This window comes from Arvicola amphibius, chromosome 12 (genome assembly GCF_903992535.2).
Source record: "Arvicola amphibius chromosome 12, mArvAmp1.2, whole genome shotgun sequence".
Classification (NCBI taxonomy): Eukaryota; Metazoa; Chordata; class Mammalia; order Rodentia; family Cricetidae; genus Arvicola; species Arvicola amphibius.
This window is the reverse complement of record NC_052058.2, coordinates 166302729-166320055: the sequence shown is the minus strand read 5'-3', so window position 1 is coordinate 166320055 and position 17327 is coordinate 166302729. Positions and strand designations below refer to the sequence as shown.

General features: G+C 43.9%; 1 protein-coding gene across 3 annotated transcripts in view; it reads left to right on the top strand.

The window, feature by feature from the left end:
* Pold3 (DNA polymerase delta 3, accessory subunit) overlaps nucleotides 1-13284 on the top strand; it is a 37439-nt gene extending 24155 nt beyond the window's left edge. For all 3 annotated transcript variants that reach the window (XM_038314273.1, XM_038314272.1, XM_038314274.1), the window contains 5 exons: nucleotides 1693-1858; nucleotides 4551-4660; nucleotides 8597-8703; nucleotides 9649-9727; nucleotides 11377-13284. In XM_038314273.1, the coding sequence (XP_038170201.1) occupies nucleotides 1693-1858; nucleotides 4551-4660; nucleotides 8597-8703; nucleotides 9649-9727; nucleotides 11377-11582 (668 nt within the window). In that variant the 3' untranslated portion in view covers nucleotides 11583-13284. The remainder of the gene's footprint in view (nucleotides 1-1692; nucleotides 1859-4550; nucleotides 4661-8596; nucleotides 8704-9648; nucleotides 9728-11376) is intronic.
* Nucleotides 13285-17327: the final 4043 nt, after the last annotated feature.

Here is a 17327-nt window from a genome sequence, read left to right as displayed (position 1 = left end):
AAAACCTTTGTCTGTAGAGAGATGCAGACAGTGAGAGGTTGCTTAGCCTTAAAAAGCATGAAATTCTGTTACTTGCAGAATGTTCACTTTCCTAGTGAATTTGGGATATTTTAGTGGGAAAGTTTAAAAAGCACAGATGAGAACAACAGAATTTAGCCAGGCAGTGGGGGTACACACCTTTAATCCCAGCACTTGAGAGGCAGAAGCAGGCGGATCTCTGTGAGTTTGGGCCAGCCTCGTCTACAGAGAAAGTTCCAGGACAGGCTCCAAAGCTACAGAAAAACCTTGTCTTGAAAAACCAAAAACCAAAAAAACAAAACAGAAAACAGAATTTAAAATTGGAACCATGGTAACCACTATTGCACTAGTGAAACCCACCCGCGAGGTTTCCCACATAAACACTCAAAAATGTGAATAGATTGCATTTTGTGTTGTGGTCCGTAGAGAACATACATGCTTTGAAAAACTGTTGTCCTAACCTGTACACTCAGCCAAGACTAAGACAGGTGGTTTTCCCCACGGTAGCCGGTGCTACAGACCAGGTAACACAAACGGCTTTCTGAAGAATCTCCACTATGTATGGCTTTCTAACTGTGTATTCTGACTTTGCCTATAAATAGCTATCACTGGGTACTCGAGGCAAGATTATGCATTTCTGTATTTCTCAGGTGGCTGATGCATTTCTGTTCTGCATGGCCACTTGTGTGTGCTGTGGTATCTCAGCTTGTCAGCAGTTGAACTAACTGATGCTCATATCCAGTGCTTACTTTTTTTCTCAGTGATACCTTGGGTAACTCACTTGATGTTTTTGCCTGATAGTAGTCTTATAAATATTATCCCAGTTCTTACAGAGAAAAATGGCTTTTAGGCTTGCCCAGAGGGAAGCAGGATTTGAATTAAGTTCTATCATTGAAGGTAGTAGTGAGATAGGACTATCCAGGCATTAAACTACAGGGCTTGGAGAGATGGTTCAGTGGTTAAAAGCACTGGCTGCTCTTCTAAGGACCTAGGTTCAATTTCCAGCGCTCATGTGGTGGCTCACAACCATCTTTAACTGCAGTCCCAGGGGCCCAATGCCTCTTCTGGCTCCACACACACCAGACATGCTTGTGGTACACAGACATACATGCAGACACAAACAAACAAAAAACACCGATACAAGCAAAATAAATAATTTTTAAAGAGTTTGAATAGAAAAGATGTTGCTACGAATTTAGCTGTCAGCCCATTTTTAAGTTGTATTCTTGAACATCATCATGACTACCTGCAGCTCTTGTTTTCCTCATTTGAAAATAAGAGGATAACTTCATGAAAGTTGAGTTTAGGGGCTGTCAAGCCTGAGGACCTGAGTTTGATCCCTGGGATCTGCACGGTAGAAGGAGAAGCAGAGAACATTCTCCTCTAACCTTCACAGTTGTATCATGGCGTGCATACACCCAACAGAAACACAATAAACCCAAAATTTGGTATTTTGAAACCTTGTGTTTGCTGTCACTAGGGCAGTGGTGTAATGCGAGTTTAGTGTTGTAATGGGAATCAGAAATGAAGATCATAGATGTTTTCTTGGTCAACTATGCTCTTTTTTTTAGGACAGGGACTGTTTTTACCCCTTGCTCCTAGCCTTACCTGGCAGAGGAGGGATGGTTAACAGTGCACGGTGGTTACATATGGCCTGCTGTACTTTATTTGTAGATAAACTTAAAGTCAGTTTGGATCCAGAGCAAGAAGTGAAAGAAGAAAAAGCAGTGGAGCAGCCTCCAGCGTCTGTCACTGAAGCAAAGCTGGCAGCTCCCACAGCTCCGAAGAAATCCAGCAGGAAGGCAGAGCCTGTGAAGATGCAGCAGAAGGAAAAAAAATGGTAGGAAAATTTTGTCACTTGGGCAGGGGAGTGTCTTGTGGAGGTGAGAAGGTCTGTTTGGGATTTCTACCGCAGGCCCGCCTTTTCAGCTGAGTACTAAATCCTACTTAATGCTGAGAGAATGAAGAGAGAAGCCCAGGCTCACCTGGTGAAGCGGGGCTGCGGGGCACTGATGCAAACTGTGATCATCATTGCCCCCAGACTTCAGAATAAGTGTGTAGACACCATGAAAGTGTGCCTGTGTGTGTGTGTGTGTGTGTGTGCGTGTGTGTGTGTTTCACATCACAGTACCCAGTGAGAAGTTACTGTTTCCAGTCCAGTTTAAGAGAAGAAGTTCTTTGTTTTCTTTTTATATCAATGAGTTTATTTTTCAAGTGGTAAAATGTAATTAGAAAAGAAAATAAAACGCACACAAGCTGTTAAAAATGGATCCAGGAGTTTGAGACACTACCTCATAGCTGGTAGGAATTAGTCTGTTGAAAGAAATTCTAAAGGACACTGTCAGCACTGATAGGCCCACAAAGAACCAACTTTTGTGGTAAAGTTGGAGCAACAAAATGGTGACATTTCAGAGGGGTAAAGCTCTGCCCAGTAGCCCTTGCCTCCTGGGAACACATGATATACATGGATTAAAATGTCCCAGCTATGATCCAGCACTCAGCATCCCTCCACTAAATAGCCAGTTAAGTGTAGGTTTTTAGTAGGTGTCCTTTGCTAGGTTAAGAAGGTTTTTTTCTATTCCAAGTTTTCTGAGAGGCGTTTAAATTAAAAACTCATTGCTTTTAAATTTTAGCATGCTTTTTCTGCTTTTATTGAGGCGGCTCATGCAGTTTTTCTGCTAATATGGTCGGTTATACTGACTGACACAAAAATGTTAAACCAGCCTTGCATTCTGGTCATGTCTATTGTTTTTACACACTGCTAGATTGGTCAACATTGCCCTAGGAGGACTTTGTTTCTGTATTTTTGAGGACTAGAGCTCAGCTATTTTCTTTCCTGGTAATTGGCTAGTTTTAGTATCCAACTTGTGTTAACTTCGTAAGTTAAGAGGAGTTTCCCATATTCCAAAGAAGTTTGTGAACCATATTTTTTCTTTAACATTTATTTAGTGTGTGTGTGTGTTATGTGTTTATGTACACACCATGACACAGAGGACATGACTTGTAGTAGTCAGTTTTCTACTGCCACAGTGTGGGGCCCTGGAATAGAACTTGGTTCATTAAGCTTGGCAGCTACACCTTGGTCTGCAGAGCCATCTCTGGCCCTATGTGTGGATATATTTCTAATACATTTAAATATATAATAAAAGCTACTAGTGAATCTGGGCCTGGATTTTCTCTCTGTGTGTGTGTGTGTATGTACACGTGTGAGAGAGCTTTATATAGTGTTAGTCAAATTTTCTAGTTCTTTTTGGACCAGTTTGTGCTTTTAAAGGACTTTATTTCCTCTAAGTGCCTGAGCTTGTTGAAGCGTTCATAATCTAGCCTTGTTCTTAGAGTATTTGTAGACTCTGCAGTTATGACTACAGAGTCCTTTATTCTCTTAATTTCCACTTGGAAATACATGTTTTCCCTCTATTGTAAAAGGCTTATTAATCTTTTCTCCTTAACCTGACAACTTTAGGCTTTGTTAGTTTTCTTTATTTTCTACTGCATTGTTTTCTACTCTAATATTATTCCCTTTGGCTTGCTTTGGGTTTGCTTTATTTTCCTAGCTAAAGTAGAAAAAAAAGTTGATGTTCAAAATTAAATAAGACATAGGCACTCAATGACAGAAAGATTATGGTTTATATGTATTTGTCTCTAACACACAATAGGCCCTTAAATTATTTATTGATGATGCCATAATGGAGAAAGCAGACAGAGAAGCTAAATAATGTCAAGAGAAAGTCTAGGTTTTTATGACATCACTAGAACGAATTTATGGTCTTATCTATGCCTTTGCTCACGTTGTTCTTTCAATTTAGAATATTGTCTTCCTTCCTACCTGTTGAATATCTACTTAGCTTTTAACAGTTGTGTCCCACAATGTTATTTGTCCATTAAATTTTATCATGTTGTATAATAGCTAGTGCAGCAGGGGCCAAAACCTGTTTGTCTTTTGAGGCAGGTTTCACTGTGTGGCCCAGGCTGCCCTCAGTCTTAGAATCCTCCCACCTCTCTGCAGAAATTATAGGCATGTGCCACTATGTCTGGCCTGCCATGGCTTTTTGAGAACAGTATTTCTTTCCTGATCTTTGCAATGTGGTTATTTAGCTGCTTATTTAATGCATGTTAAATTACCGAAAGGCCAGTGGGGGGGGGGGCATTGACAGGACTCTAAACTGGCCTAGAGAGAACTGGTGAAAACCTTTTGTTCTGACTACCCTATAAAGTGATATAGTTGTGAATAGCTAGCAGTGTATTTTCTCCGAAGGATCTGTCTTTCTGCTGGGCACAGTGGTACACCACTTGGGAGGCAGAGGCAAGAGGATCTCTGAGCTAGAGGCCATCTTGGTCTACCTAGTGAGTTCCAGGACAGCCAGGACTACATAAAAACACTGTCTCAAATAAACATAAAAATGAATCAGTCTTTCCTTACCTACTTTGTTATTTTCTACCCTCTGGATTTATGGCTGTAAGCGCTAAAAGAAGCTGCATAGGAACACACGCATACTCAAACATGTGCACACCTTCTATTCTGATGGCTGCAGGGGGAAGCGAGTAGACGTATCTGACGAGGAAGCCAAGGAAACTGAAAACCTGAAGAAAAAGAGGAGGAGAAGAATCAAGCTTCCTCAGTCTGATAGCAGTGAAGATGAAGGTAGGCATTGCTATTCATTTTTGGTAGGGGATCATTTCCTGTTCATGCTCAACGATCTGAAAAATTCACTTACTGTGGACTACAACGAGAGCAGTAGTCCTAACAAGGAGAGAATAATTCTCTTTGAAGTCTGCTACAGATTTTTATCAGAATAGTGATCATTTGGTAACTTATGAAAATACCTAAAACAGAGACTGGAGAGATGGCTCAGAGGTTAAGAGCACTGACTGCTCTTCCAGAGGTCCTGAGTTCAAGTCCCAGCAACCACATGGTGACTCACAAGTACCTGTAATGAGATCTGGTGCTCTCTTCTGTCCTGCAAGGACACATACAGGCAAAACACTATATACATAATAAATAAATCCAAAAAAAGAAAAGAAAACAGAAATACAGAAAACGAAAGTACGACTTTCACACACACTATCTAAGCCCTTTCCTTTCTCTCTAAGGCTGCATTCAAGTACATATTCTAGACATTCCAATAAATAAAACTGGTAAAATTGCAAGACCCTGGATGTATAGTGTCACTGTGGCTCATCCAGGGTCAGAATGTGCACAGTGTTGTAAGATAAGCAAGCAGAATAAGCACAGGAATCTGCAGGAAAATTAATGTGCTTTAAAACAAATATCAAGTTCTTTTAATATTTTTTAAAGTATGTATATGGGTGTTTTGCTTACATGTTTGTGTGTACCATATGCATACAGTGTTCAAAAGAGGGCAATAGATTCCCTGGGACTGGAGTTACACAAGGTGGTGAGCTGCCTGCCACGTTGATGCTGGGAACTGAAGCTGGGTCTTGAAGAGCAGCCAGTACTCTTAGCGTCTGCGCTCTCTTCAACCCAGGTCTAAGTATTCTTTAGATCTCACCCCAAACTGGGTAAAGTATGTAGAAAGAAGCTAAAGAGAAAGGTTTGGGGGCTACATTGTGCTATCCAGGGAAGTATGTTGCGAGAACTCGGCTAAACTTGGAACTATCAGAGGTAGTTTTCCAAGAATTAAGGTATAATGTGTCTTCTGCGCTGCTTACTCCCTGATGTTAGGCGGGTGCCATAACTTTGGGTCCTTGTTAGTTCTTCCAGAACTGCAGTGTTACTACAAACTGGCTTTTTGTGGATTTTTATTTTTTTCAAGACAGGGTTTCTCTTTGTAGCCTTGGTGCCTGTCCTGCTGTCCTGGAACTAGCTCTTGTAGACCAGGCTGGCCTCAAACTCACAGAGATCGGCCTGCCTCTGCCTCCTGAGTGCTGGGATTAAAGGTGTGGGCCACCACACCCAGCCGGAATTGGTGCTCTTTGTGGATATTAAGACAACACACCAGGAATGCTGAGATAGCGCTTGACACACAGTAGCCTTTTGCACTGTGTTCCTCCCCCTGCCCCACTGGATGTTCAGTGTGTAACAGAGATTCTTAGATGTACCTCCTCGGCAAATTCCTTCCCCCTTCACTCTGGAAGTGTCATAAGCACCTTTAGTAGTTCTACATATTTAAAACAAAACAAAACATGGCAGGCCCAGAAAGAAATAACATTAATATCTGTGTTGCTAGGAAGAAATAGCTTACAGCTGTGTTAAGTATTTGCTAACTTTTTCAGTCCTTGCAGATTGTTTGTGGTGGATTTCAAGCTTATGGAACACACGTGCACACTCACGCACACCTATTTCTTTCTTTTTTTGGGGGGGGTAAGATAGGTATTACAAAAAATATATATTGAGTCCTAGGAAACAGTGATTGCTTTCCAGGAATTGAAATCACTAGTCTCTGCCAGAGGACTCTTGACAAACAAGTGGTTACATTGCTGGTTCACTGACACGCGTTTTCCCACAGCTCTTAATTCTGTCCAAGTAAAAACTGCTTTCTTGAGGTGATGCTTCATCTCTTGAATGTTTCTCGTCACTGAGCACACTGATGCACGAGCACCCGTCATATTTACGTCAGTAAAAATTTCCTGAGTCGGAAGGCTTGGATTAATGGTAAAGACTGACTATGGGCACGTTTTTTTTTTTTTTTTTTTTTAACTTTCTCTAAACGTCTGTTGTATGAGACAAATAATGATTTGTGGGGTTATTATGAAAACGAGTGGTTGATGTTTATAAAGTAGAAAATGTTGGTTGCTTATCCTTAAAATATCTAAGTTTAAACACAGACAGTTTTTAAAGTTCGATAAAACAAAGCTTATGATGATAATCCCTGCCATCTGAATCACTGAACTGGCTCTCGTTGTCAGCTCCTCCCAGCTGCCTTCCATCTCTCAGGCAGTGTTGAAATCTCTTTATTCCTCTGCTCTCTTCTCTGCCAGGGGGATTATGACATTTTATTACCGTATGTTCTCGGAGGTGGGCAACTGGAAAGTAGGAAGTGGGAACATGTCTGTGGATGTTCCTCACCCCAGATTTTATCCAGGAAGTACTTACTCTCCTTGATTTAAGACACCAGAGTTACTGTTGCTCTGTGCCCAGTGCCGGCACAGCTGTAGCCCCTGCTCGTTGAACTGAGTCTGAGGGCAGACACAGGTAAACACTGCGTGCAGTGCCGGGAGGGGTCCGAGAGGGCCCACTACAGCCCAGCCTTCTAGGGAGTCCCTGGTTCTGTGGTGACACTGCCCTTGCTTAGACTCCGTTGCAAGCTGGCCTCACGGAGCTGAGTTCATACCTAGACTGAAGCTGCTCTGCTTTCCTTTATTTCTGTCTCTTGTTTCTCTGAACTCATAAAGTTAGGGCCCATTTCATACATGAGGTGTCTAATTTATTGCTTTATTCTGGCTCTTACTCTGCTTCACCTCTTTAGGTCATTTGGCCATGAACCCTCCACTGTCATAATTTTTAACACTGACCTAATCAGTTGGGAGAAATTCAGATCCAAGATTTGTGCAGAGAATTTGAATGTAGCCAGGAGGTTCAGGGAGCAGGTGAGGCTAAGCAGCTACCCAGGCCCATGGCCAGCAGTATCTTGGTGGTGATTAAGCAGTAGGTTCGGAGTTGGAGAGATTAGCTCAGTGTGCTCACCTAGTAAATACAAGGCCCTGGGTTCAGACCTCAGCTTGGGGGAAGATAAAATTACAAACAAATAAACAAAATAGTAGTCTGCTGAGGTCCCTCCCTTCCTTTCTGGTGGCCTTCTTTTCTCTTAGACCTGATTCTTTACTGAGAAACTGGGATCCCTGTGTGGTACTCCATTGTCAGATACCATTTCCACAACATTCTTTCTCTCCTGACTTTTTTCCCGCCCGTTCTCTGTGTGGTAAAGCAAGGCTTATCAGTGGGGAAGTCACTAGAAAGTCTCTTAGAATCAGGGTTGGCTGTTAGATCTTTCATGGAGATCAGCTTTCAAAGGTGATTCTTCCCAAAACTGTGCACTTAGTTCCAGCTGGACGGTCTGGGTCCAGCAATCCTGTCAGTCATCCTCAGACACTAGCAACAAAAACACTGTGGAGCACTGAGAACAGGCTGTCTCCACTGACTCGGTCACACTGGGAAGAGAACGGATGGTTGGGTTACAAAGGCTATGGAATCACACTGGCTTGGGTTTAAGACCTGTTTTTATGAGTCGTGAGCCTTTGCCAAGTGGAGTCTCGGAACCTGTTTACTCAACTGTGTTATGGGAGTAAGATCTGTCTCTGGGGCTGTGGTGAGAATAAAGTGAGCCTCCTGATATGTGGTAAATGATCATTATATGTCAACCAACTTCATGTTCTGGTCTTGTGCACGATAGAACACTTGGCTAAGAGAATCTCTAAGGTATTGCCAACTTCAGAAATTCTTGATTGTAATTATGTAAAATAATTAATGTGTATTTTAAGTCTCTGACTGCAGTCCTTGATCTTTACTGCTTGCAAAATACGCTTTGAAAAGCAGAAGCTTCAAGGCAGATACAGTGGAGAAGACATTGTGCTAGTTAGAGCTTTTAGTTCTCTTCATTAAGTTTGTTCCATTTTCCAGTCTTCCCAGACTCTCCTGAAATATATGAAGCAGATTCACCATCTCCACCTCCTCCTGCATCTCCACCTCCTGAGTCTGTGCCAAAACCTGAGTCTCCTCCCGTCAAGGTAAACCCAGCCCAGTTCTCTCTTCTGTGTGTCTTCTCTCGGGACCCTACAGTCACTGTGGGATCTTGTGTGTCCTTCTCGTATCTTCTCAGTGGCCGAGAGCTGGCTCGTGTCTCATCTCGCTTCCCTTCAGGTTGACCAGATGGACACACTTCTCTTCTTACCTGAGGGCAGACCTTGCTGTAGGGATAGCCTTAGGAAGGTTGCAGGGAGTGTGGCTCTGGGCAGCTGTTTGTTTTTTTTGTGATCACCATCAGGACTGTTTGCGGCCCAGCCTCCACCAGGGCAAATTATGAAAGATAAAAGGAAACACAAAACTCAAATTTGTTCTTAGGGAAAGGACTAGATGAGAAAGCCACAACAAGCAGTGACCTCAGCTGTGGCTCTTCTGTCTCCATTGTTGACAGTAGTGGGTGTGGAATGCTGAGAAGATGGATGCCCATAACTCCTTTGTAGCCACGAGTTTTCTTTACTTCATTCTGCCAAGACTTACTGTAAATCTCATACTGTTATATCATAGCCAAAGAAACAGGATGAAAATGTAGATAGTAGTAATATGTGCTTCTGGCTAAACTAGTTGGGTATGATGTTCCAACACCAAGGCTGAACATGGAAGTATCTGCTGCTTTCCTGGAAAGCCCTGACACAGCATATTGTAGTAGCATGCTTTCCTTGTCCCTCTCTTCCACTAAGGTCCTTAATCTGTGTGTCTTTTTCACCAAGAACTAGAATCTTTCCTAAGCAATGCTTCTCTTTCTGTAATCGGGAAGATGCTAGGCCTGTGCATACAGTAAGCATTATGTGCCTGTGAAGTGTAGAGTTCCTCGTTCTACGTTTGATTATAATGGTATGATAGGGGCTGATTTTTGTAGATTTAGAGTCTTCTGTTATTTTTCTCTATAGCTTCACAGGTCGACTTAATATTGTTACTGTCTGATCTTTTAGAGTTCAAGTGGAGAAAACAAAAGAAAACGAAAGCGTGTATTGAAATCTAAAACCTTTGTGGATGAAGAGGGCTGCATAGGTAAGGCAAATGTTTGGCATCTGGCTCGAGTTCTTATTTTAGTGAGGCGCTGTAACTCCCTGCAGAGCAGGCTGTCTGCATTGTGAGCGCACATGGCTTAGCCCATGCAATGCTGCCTGCCGCACCTGCTCTGAGGCCTTCACTGAGGAGCAGAGTATACTACAGCTTATGACGTATCGGGCTTATTACCAACCATGAAATCATTTCCTTTCTGTAGACAGCTCCTCAGGTCTTCCTAACCTAGAAATAAATAACAGTTCATAGTTTTGTCCATGAATTGAGTTGTAGGATGTATGTAGCATGGTGGGTGTTTGGGGTGGAGGGTGTTCTGGGATTGTGCATGCTGGATTGTAGTGTGGGTGTTCATTCTATGGGGTGTCTCAAGTGCCTTCTCAAAAAGATTGACACATTTTTCTAATATTATTAACTACGCGAATTACTTGAAAGTCTTACTGAAATTGAAGTTTTTCTGCATTTTTCTTGTCTTTCTCTTTTCCTTTCTTCCTTTGTAGGCATGATCTCCTCAGGGTTCTCTTACCAGTCTCCAAGGGCACAGATTTCAGGTGTTTGCCATACCATGCTTGACTGAGATGCTGTGTTCCTAATTATATTACCAGAGAGGCCAAGTTCTCTTGTCTGAACTGTATCTTTCTTTTCTTTTCTTTTCTTTTCTTTTCTTTTCTTTTCTTTTCTTTTCTTTCTTTCCTTTCTTTCTTTCTTCCTTCCTTCCTTCCTTTCTTTTTTTCTTTCTTTTGTTCTTGTTTTGTTTTTCGAGACAGGGTTTCTCTGTGTAGCCTTGGCTGTCCTGTAACTCATTTTGTAGACCAGGCTGGCCTCGAATTCAGAGATCCAACTGTCTCTGCCTCCTGAGGCCTAGGACTAAAGGCTTGTAAATGCCCTTGGCCCTCTAAGTCGGCAGGAATCATCAAAGAGGGTTATTGGTTCTTGAAAGTAAAGACCAATCCTAAGAACTCCCAGGGGGAGATATTAGGTAGTTTTGTAGCCTAGTTGGGTTAACTGGATATGGGTGAAGGGTGTGCTAAAGAGGCAGTAGCCAGTTGACCTCCAGCAGAGTACACCATGAGAACAAACAACACCAAGAAGTGTTTGCCAAAGGCTGCCAGGTACATCCATGTGTGCTGATGGTCAGTGTGCTTCCCATTTTCATAATGTAGGCTGAAGTAAATCTTGGGCTCATTAGCAGTCACTCAGTTACAAGAACTGAGAAGTTGAATAACGAATTGTGGCTTCAGATGGGGCAGTGGTGGACACAGGGTGGAGTGAGCTAGAAGCACCCATGGAGGCAGAGTGGGAGCTCTGACAGGCTAAATGAAGAGCTCGGAGAGTGAGCACTGGAAATGGGCAGGTGTGTAGGACACGCAAGACGACTCAGGAAGCCACTCCGAGCATGGAGTTAGGAAGAGATGTTGAGATACAGACATAGCCAGTGCAGACAAGGACACAAGGAACAGGGTTGGGCAATCTGATGACACGGGGCTTAGCTGTGAAGGAGTAGGAGATTCTCAGCCATGTGACATCAGGGTAAATGTGTTCTCCCAGTAAGAAAAAAACGCAGGACCTGATACACAGGGCAACCTCCCCTTTGGTAACTCAAAGCCACCGTGTCCCTGTTTGTTTCGTTATTCCAGTGACTGAAAAAGTCTACGAGAGTGAATCGTGCACGGACAGTGAAGAGGAGGGTAAGGCGAAGGTGGCGCCGGTACACAGACCCCCTGCCGCTGCTGTGAAAAAGGAGACCAAAGAGGAGCCGCGAAAGGGCCCCAAGAAAGGGACCGCTGCTCTGGGCAAAGCCAACAGACAAGTGTCCATTACTGGCTTCTTCCAGAAGAAGTAAATGCTGTCCCTGGCAGGACTTGGGGTGGTCAAGGGAGAAGACCAACAAGTATAGACTGTCACTTACTGTGTAAGTTCACCTAGCTCCTTGCCTCATCTGCATCAAAATGCTGCACTGCCATCACGTGACACTTGGACTATTTCTAGATTTTTTTTCTAACCAAAAGGGAGTCACCTAGAAGCGAGAGGCAAAAGATATTTTAAAAGCTGTTACATTGTAATGAGTTTATAAAGCACAATTTCTGACCTGCCTAGAAGAATTCATTTGAGAATTACCTGCTGGGCCCCACTCACACTGTTCCTCTTCTGGTCCTCTGTGTTCTGTGAGCTTGTGTGGTAGTGTTTTTATTTTATGAATTCTACTGGATGTCTCTACCACTTCTCACTTTCCTCTCCGTGCTGACACACTTCTGTTCCCTGACCCTGCAAATCTGTTTTCTGTAAAATTTTTAAATCTTGGTCAGCGACAAAAAGCTAAAACTAAAATCTTCTGTAATCCCTTATTTCTGTCATATAGTAGGTGACACTGAGCTGCAGGCAGACCACAGAAGCTCTCCAGAACTTTGCTCACACTCAGTGGTTAGGACAGAGCACAAATACCAAACCTCACCAAGAGTCAGCATGGCGGCCACTGGGTACAGTCTATTCTTGTGTTCACGGTTTCTTTCTCCCAAATACATTTCCAGTCTCAATACCTAGAGAGTGGAGCCAGTACAGTGAGACAGAGTAAAGAGAGAAGTGGCAGCTGCCCATCCCAGGAAGGCGTGGAGAACTTAGGGCACACATTTCTACACAGATGTTGCTCCTCTGTGTTTTCAGGTCCTCCCGTTTCCCGAGCAGTACAGGCTCCCCAGGACGAGATGGGGACTGACTGCTTATAGGTCTAGACAGTGATGAAAACGTTGGCTTTGTGCCTTTATTCTGATAATGGCTTTGAAGCACCTTGCATTATGGCTGGGCAGGAGGTGAGAGCCATCTAGGTTGTGTGGCTTTGCACGGAGTTGTGGGGAAGGGAGCACAGACATGACTGCCCATGTGATTCACTCTCGGCTGATGAGGGGTGTCTGACCCAGCCCTTCCACTGAGGCCTGGCTTGTGTCACAGAGATGTAAGCAACTGCCTACTATTGGAAGTTAGGGTTGGGACTGACCTTGGCATTAACACAGCTGCTTTAGCAACCAAGCATGGGCTTGATTAGGACCAGCAGCTTGGGAGATGAGTCCTGGCCTTACGACGAAGGCCGGAGAGCCGAGGCTTTGCACGTCAGCCTGAGTAAAGGCTGGCACACGCCAGACCTTTTTTTTTTTTAAGTGGAAAAGAGCGGAATGCATGGACTGAAGCTTGACAAGAAGCTTCTGGAGAAGAGTCCTTGTTTTGAGAGGTTATTTTTGTCATCGCCTCTGGCCATTTTTCCAAATGGGAATGGAAATGTACGAGGCAACAATCCAGTATTCTTTAAATCTGATTATGGAGGGATTTCTAATAAAACCAAGTTTGAATTGGAGCTCTGGTGCAATCTGGGGTTCTTCTCTCAAGGGAGAGTGCGAGTCTCTGGTCCCTGCACCCAGCTCCCCACCTGAGTTTGGAGCTGGCTGCAGAAGCTAAGCAAGCATCGCGTGGTGGCGTTTTCTCTCGGTTTTATACAGCACTCAACCAGGCTACCCACGAGTTCAATAAATTCGAGAAGCCGTTTTGAAACAGTACTTCAGAATGAATGTCTGATGTGTCCGTTGCTTGACAGCCCAGTGGCAGGGTGTGTAGTTACCTAAACGCTGACTGGGAACAGGCTGGTTTTCTGTTTATGTTGCTAAAAGTGCAGGCCCACAGTCTGAAATGTACAAGATTTTTTGCTGTCTTCATCATCTTTTCAGTCCTCTGGGAGATCTTAGTTTTAACCGGCCTTATTTTTCAGTTCATTAAGAAGAAAATCTAGTCCTGATCTTGCATTCTGTTCTTTAACAAAGTTGAACTGAAATGAGCCACTCTGTGTGCTGAGCCGAACTGATAACTGTAGCCTGAATGTGGTCCACGGTGGTGGGCAGGCAGTGGGTGCTGCTTCTCTTCCCGTGGCGGATGCAGGCAGCTACCAGGTTCTTGAACACAGCACATGACCCAAATAGCATCCTCTCAGAGGCCTGGCAGTACATCCGATCAAAAGGGGAAGGTGACTATCCAGTTTTATGACAAGTTTTAAAGAGCAGAATTTTCTTTTTTATTAAAAGAAAGGTTTATAGATAGCAGTATTTACTATTCATTAAAACATTTATTGTGTCTAACACATATCAGGCCTCTCACCGGAACACAGGAGAATACAATAGAAAGTGTAGAATTTGTTTCTTGTCTTCAGCATCTGGTGGAGATGAGAAGATAGAATGGAATTGCAGGGCTGTGGATGCACTGATAGGTAAGTCGGGGTCTCCCAGAGCTCTCAAGAAGGTGGGTCTCCGAGTTAGCATCTGGGAGGGAGAGAACCACACAATTTTTGAGGAACACGTATGAGCTTACCAAGAAAGAATGGGAAGGGTCTCCCAGGTAAAAGCATGGCTTTGCGGGGAAAAGGAGTAGATTGTAGAATTACATTTTTTTTCTTGTATTAGTGTTTTGCCTGCATGTATATATGTATAAGTATGATGTATGTTCCTGGTGCCCCTGGAGGCCAGAAGAAAGCATCCCTGAATGCCATGTGGGTCCTGGAAATGGAACCTGAGTCCTCTGCAAGGATAGCAAGTGCTCTGAACTACTGAGCCATGTCTCCAGCCCCCAGACTATAAACTTTTAAAACGGGGGGAAAAGACACTGAGATGTGAAGTTGGGGTGCCTCTAAATAGTTTGGGTTTACTCATCGGTAATGGAGACTAGCTGAAAACTGCTGAGAGGGTTTTGTAAAATTACATTAAAAGCCAGTTCAGTCCTCTGTGACGAGTGACAGTTTGCACGTCCCGTTTTTCTACGAGAGTGCACCTATCTATCTGTGAGTGCACTTTGTATCTGAGGTCTAGTAGTGGGGAACTGCCAGTGGGTTCTGAGAAGCTGTCGTAGCCCAGACCGCTTCATTCTGGCAGCTGGCGTGAGCAGCTTGCATTGTTCTGCAGACTTTCCTCTTCAGCTTGGATTCCTGTAGCAGGATTGGTTTCTAAGAAACCTCAATGATAGGGGCCTCCTCGACTACTTAAAACACAGGGAGTGGGATGGGGGCGGGACAGGTTCTCTGTCCTAGCTTTGTTCTTGAAGGAGACAGTGCTTGGTATACAAGGAGCTGAAGAGGATCCTTATAAGGAAACAAATCGTTTCTTGAGGACAGGGTAGAGCAAGCGCCTAATAACAGATCTGCCAGAAATGCACTCAGTGTCAGACTCGTTTTGGTAAACGTGTCTCTTCTTTCCTTGGTTCCGGGATCTCAGTATGCTGTATAATGCAGCTTTTACCACCGTGAAACCTTCAGGGCCTGCCTCGTTTTGTTGTGAGAAGGCAGCCTTGCTCTCTGAGTTATTACCCTGGCGGCTCTGCAAATTAGCCCATGCTGTCACCATGCCCTCTCTGAAGGGCACATTGTACCCAAATAACTGCGTTTAGGATCTGCTCTCGCCACTCCCTACTGCATGACACTTCTCCCCTCTTGTGTCTCTGTCCAGTTTTTGTGTGTGTGTTCTTAAGTGTGGGCCACCCACAGATGACCACCCAGACTCCTTAGCAAGAAGCTTGGTAAGGCTTCTGGTCTAATTTTCCATTGGATCAGAACCCACCATAACTCCAGAATTGCCCTTCCATTTCAAGCCTAAGTTGCCACACTCCCTTCCTCCTCTACTTTTCTCTCGATCTTGCCAGGCTTCTCATTCCTTGAGGCCTCCCCTTGGCTCTTGCCGCCTTCTTTTTTAAGGCTCAGAGTTCTCTGTGGCTAGCCCTTCTTCAGCTTTCCCTTTGGTCTTTGGGCTTTCTTCCTCCATGTGGCACGTCTTCCTGGACTGCGCTTGAAGGATGGAAAAACCACTTCGCCTAGTGTCTGCTTTGGATCCTTCAAATGCAAAGCCCCGAGCATTTGAATGATAGTCACCTTGGTCCCGGACAAGAGACTCCTCCGTCTGTGAGAGCCTGGAAGACCAGCCTTACGCACATTAACCACGTCCATAACAGTGAGAGTGCTCAGATGATCAGAGAACCTGAATGGCCACAATGGGTAAAGTTTTCTAGCCCCCTGCAAAGAGCGTCTTTGACTTAGGAAACCTCTGGGAAAGGGTTACCAGCTGAATGGGTTCTCTCAGTTGCTAGAACTTCATTCGCCTGTTTACGATACAGTCTGTGTAAGGGAAGCATGAGTAGGGGGTGTTTAACAATTCTTGTCCACTCTGAGATTGGAGAGTTATGAGCAGATAACCAGTTTTGAGCAGATAACTAGGATTATTTTGGGGCAATTTGTGCTGTGGTTCTTTGTAGGTTGATTATGTAGGGCCCCAACAGTTTTGGCATACTGCATAGCAGGGCACTCCGATGGAGAGACAGTCTTGAAGCAGAAGGGCCTCTGTTCAGCGTTGACAGTAGGCCAGGTCTTGAGGTCAGCTTCTTTCTTTAAAATGCACAGCCTCCTGCCTTTCTGCAAAACATAAGTGAGCTAATGTGTGAATAGGAACTTATATTTTGACACGTGAAATTAGTAGGAAAGTCATGTTTGAGCACCTACTGTGTACCAAACACTGTTGCATACATTGTATATATTAATTAACTCTTGCTCCTAACAACCTAGAGAAGACTACTTCAAAAAAAATTTTTTTAAGATTTTTTTTGAGCCACTGTCTCCTGTATCCCAGGCTGGTCTCAAATTCACTGTGTAGCCAATGATGACATTAAGTTGATCATTTCTACCTCCTGAGTGGTGGACTGTGGGCATAAACCATCACACCCAGTCTTTGTGGTACTGGGATGGAACCCAGGGCTGTGTGCATACCAGGCAAGCACTCTACTGACTGAACTGTGTCTCTAGTCCACAGGCACTTTTATCCCCAGTTTTCATGAGGAAGCTGAAGCAGTTTGTTCAGGATCTCAGAATTCAGAAATACCAGAGACAGGTTATAGACATCATGACTCCATTGCTCAGTCTTAACCTCATGCAGAATCCCATGTTGGCTGTATGTTAGTTTATCAACCCATACTGTCCAATGAAGGCTGATGTTCATTTGTGTGTGTATGTATGGGTGTTTTGTTGCGTGTATATCTGTGCCTGATGTCTGTAGAGATCAGAAGAGGGTGTCAGATCCCCCTGGAATTGGAGGTACATGTGGTTACACTCTGTGGGTGCTGGGAATTGAATCAGGTCCTCAGGAAGAGCAGCCAATGTCCTTAATCACTAAGTCGTCTTGCCGGCCCAACAGGATGCTTGTTTTAATAAATGAAGGGACACTGACTGTTGAGATGGCATCTGCTCCAGTCTGAAGCCTGTCGCATTGTTTCTCAGCCACTCCCCTGATGCCGGAGTCCTCTGTAGCCTCCCCGCCAGGTGCTCTTGAATCTGTAAAAACAGCCAATTATGTTTTGTGTACCACACTTACTAACTTAACAAAATTAAATAAGTAGACTAATAAGTGTTTAGAAGTTTAGACAAAAATAAAGTTTTCCAGTCATTTAGATCACCAGTAAACGCCTATAAATTAAGCTTTCTGAGGAATCCATCCGTTTGGTGTCAGTTAAGTCAAGAATACTGTTTGCCTTGAAGAGTTCATCCGATTCTTGATCCTGCTTTTGACACAACTTTTCT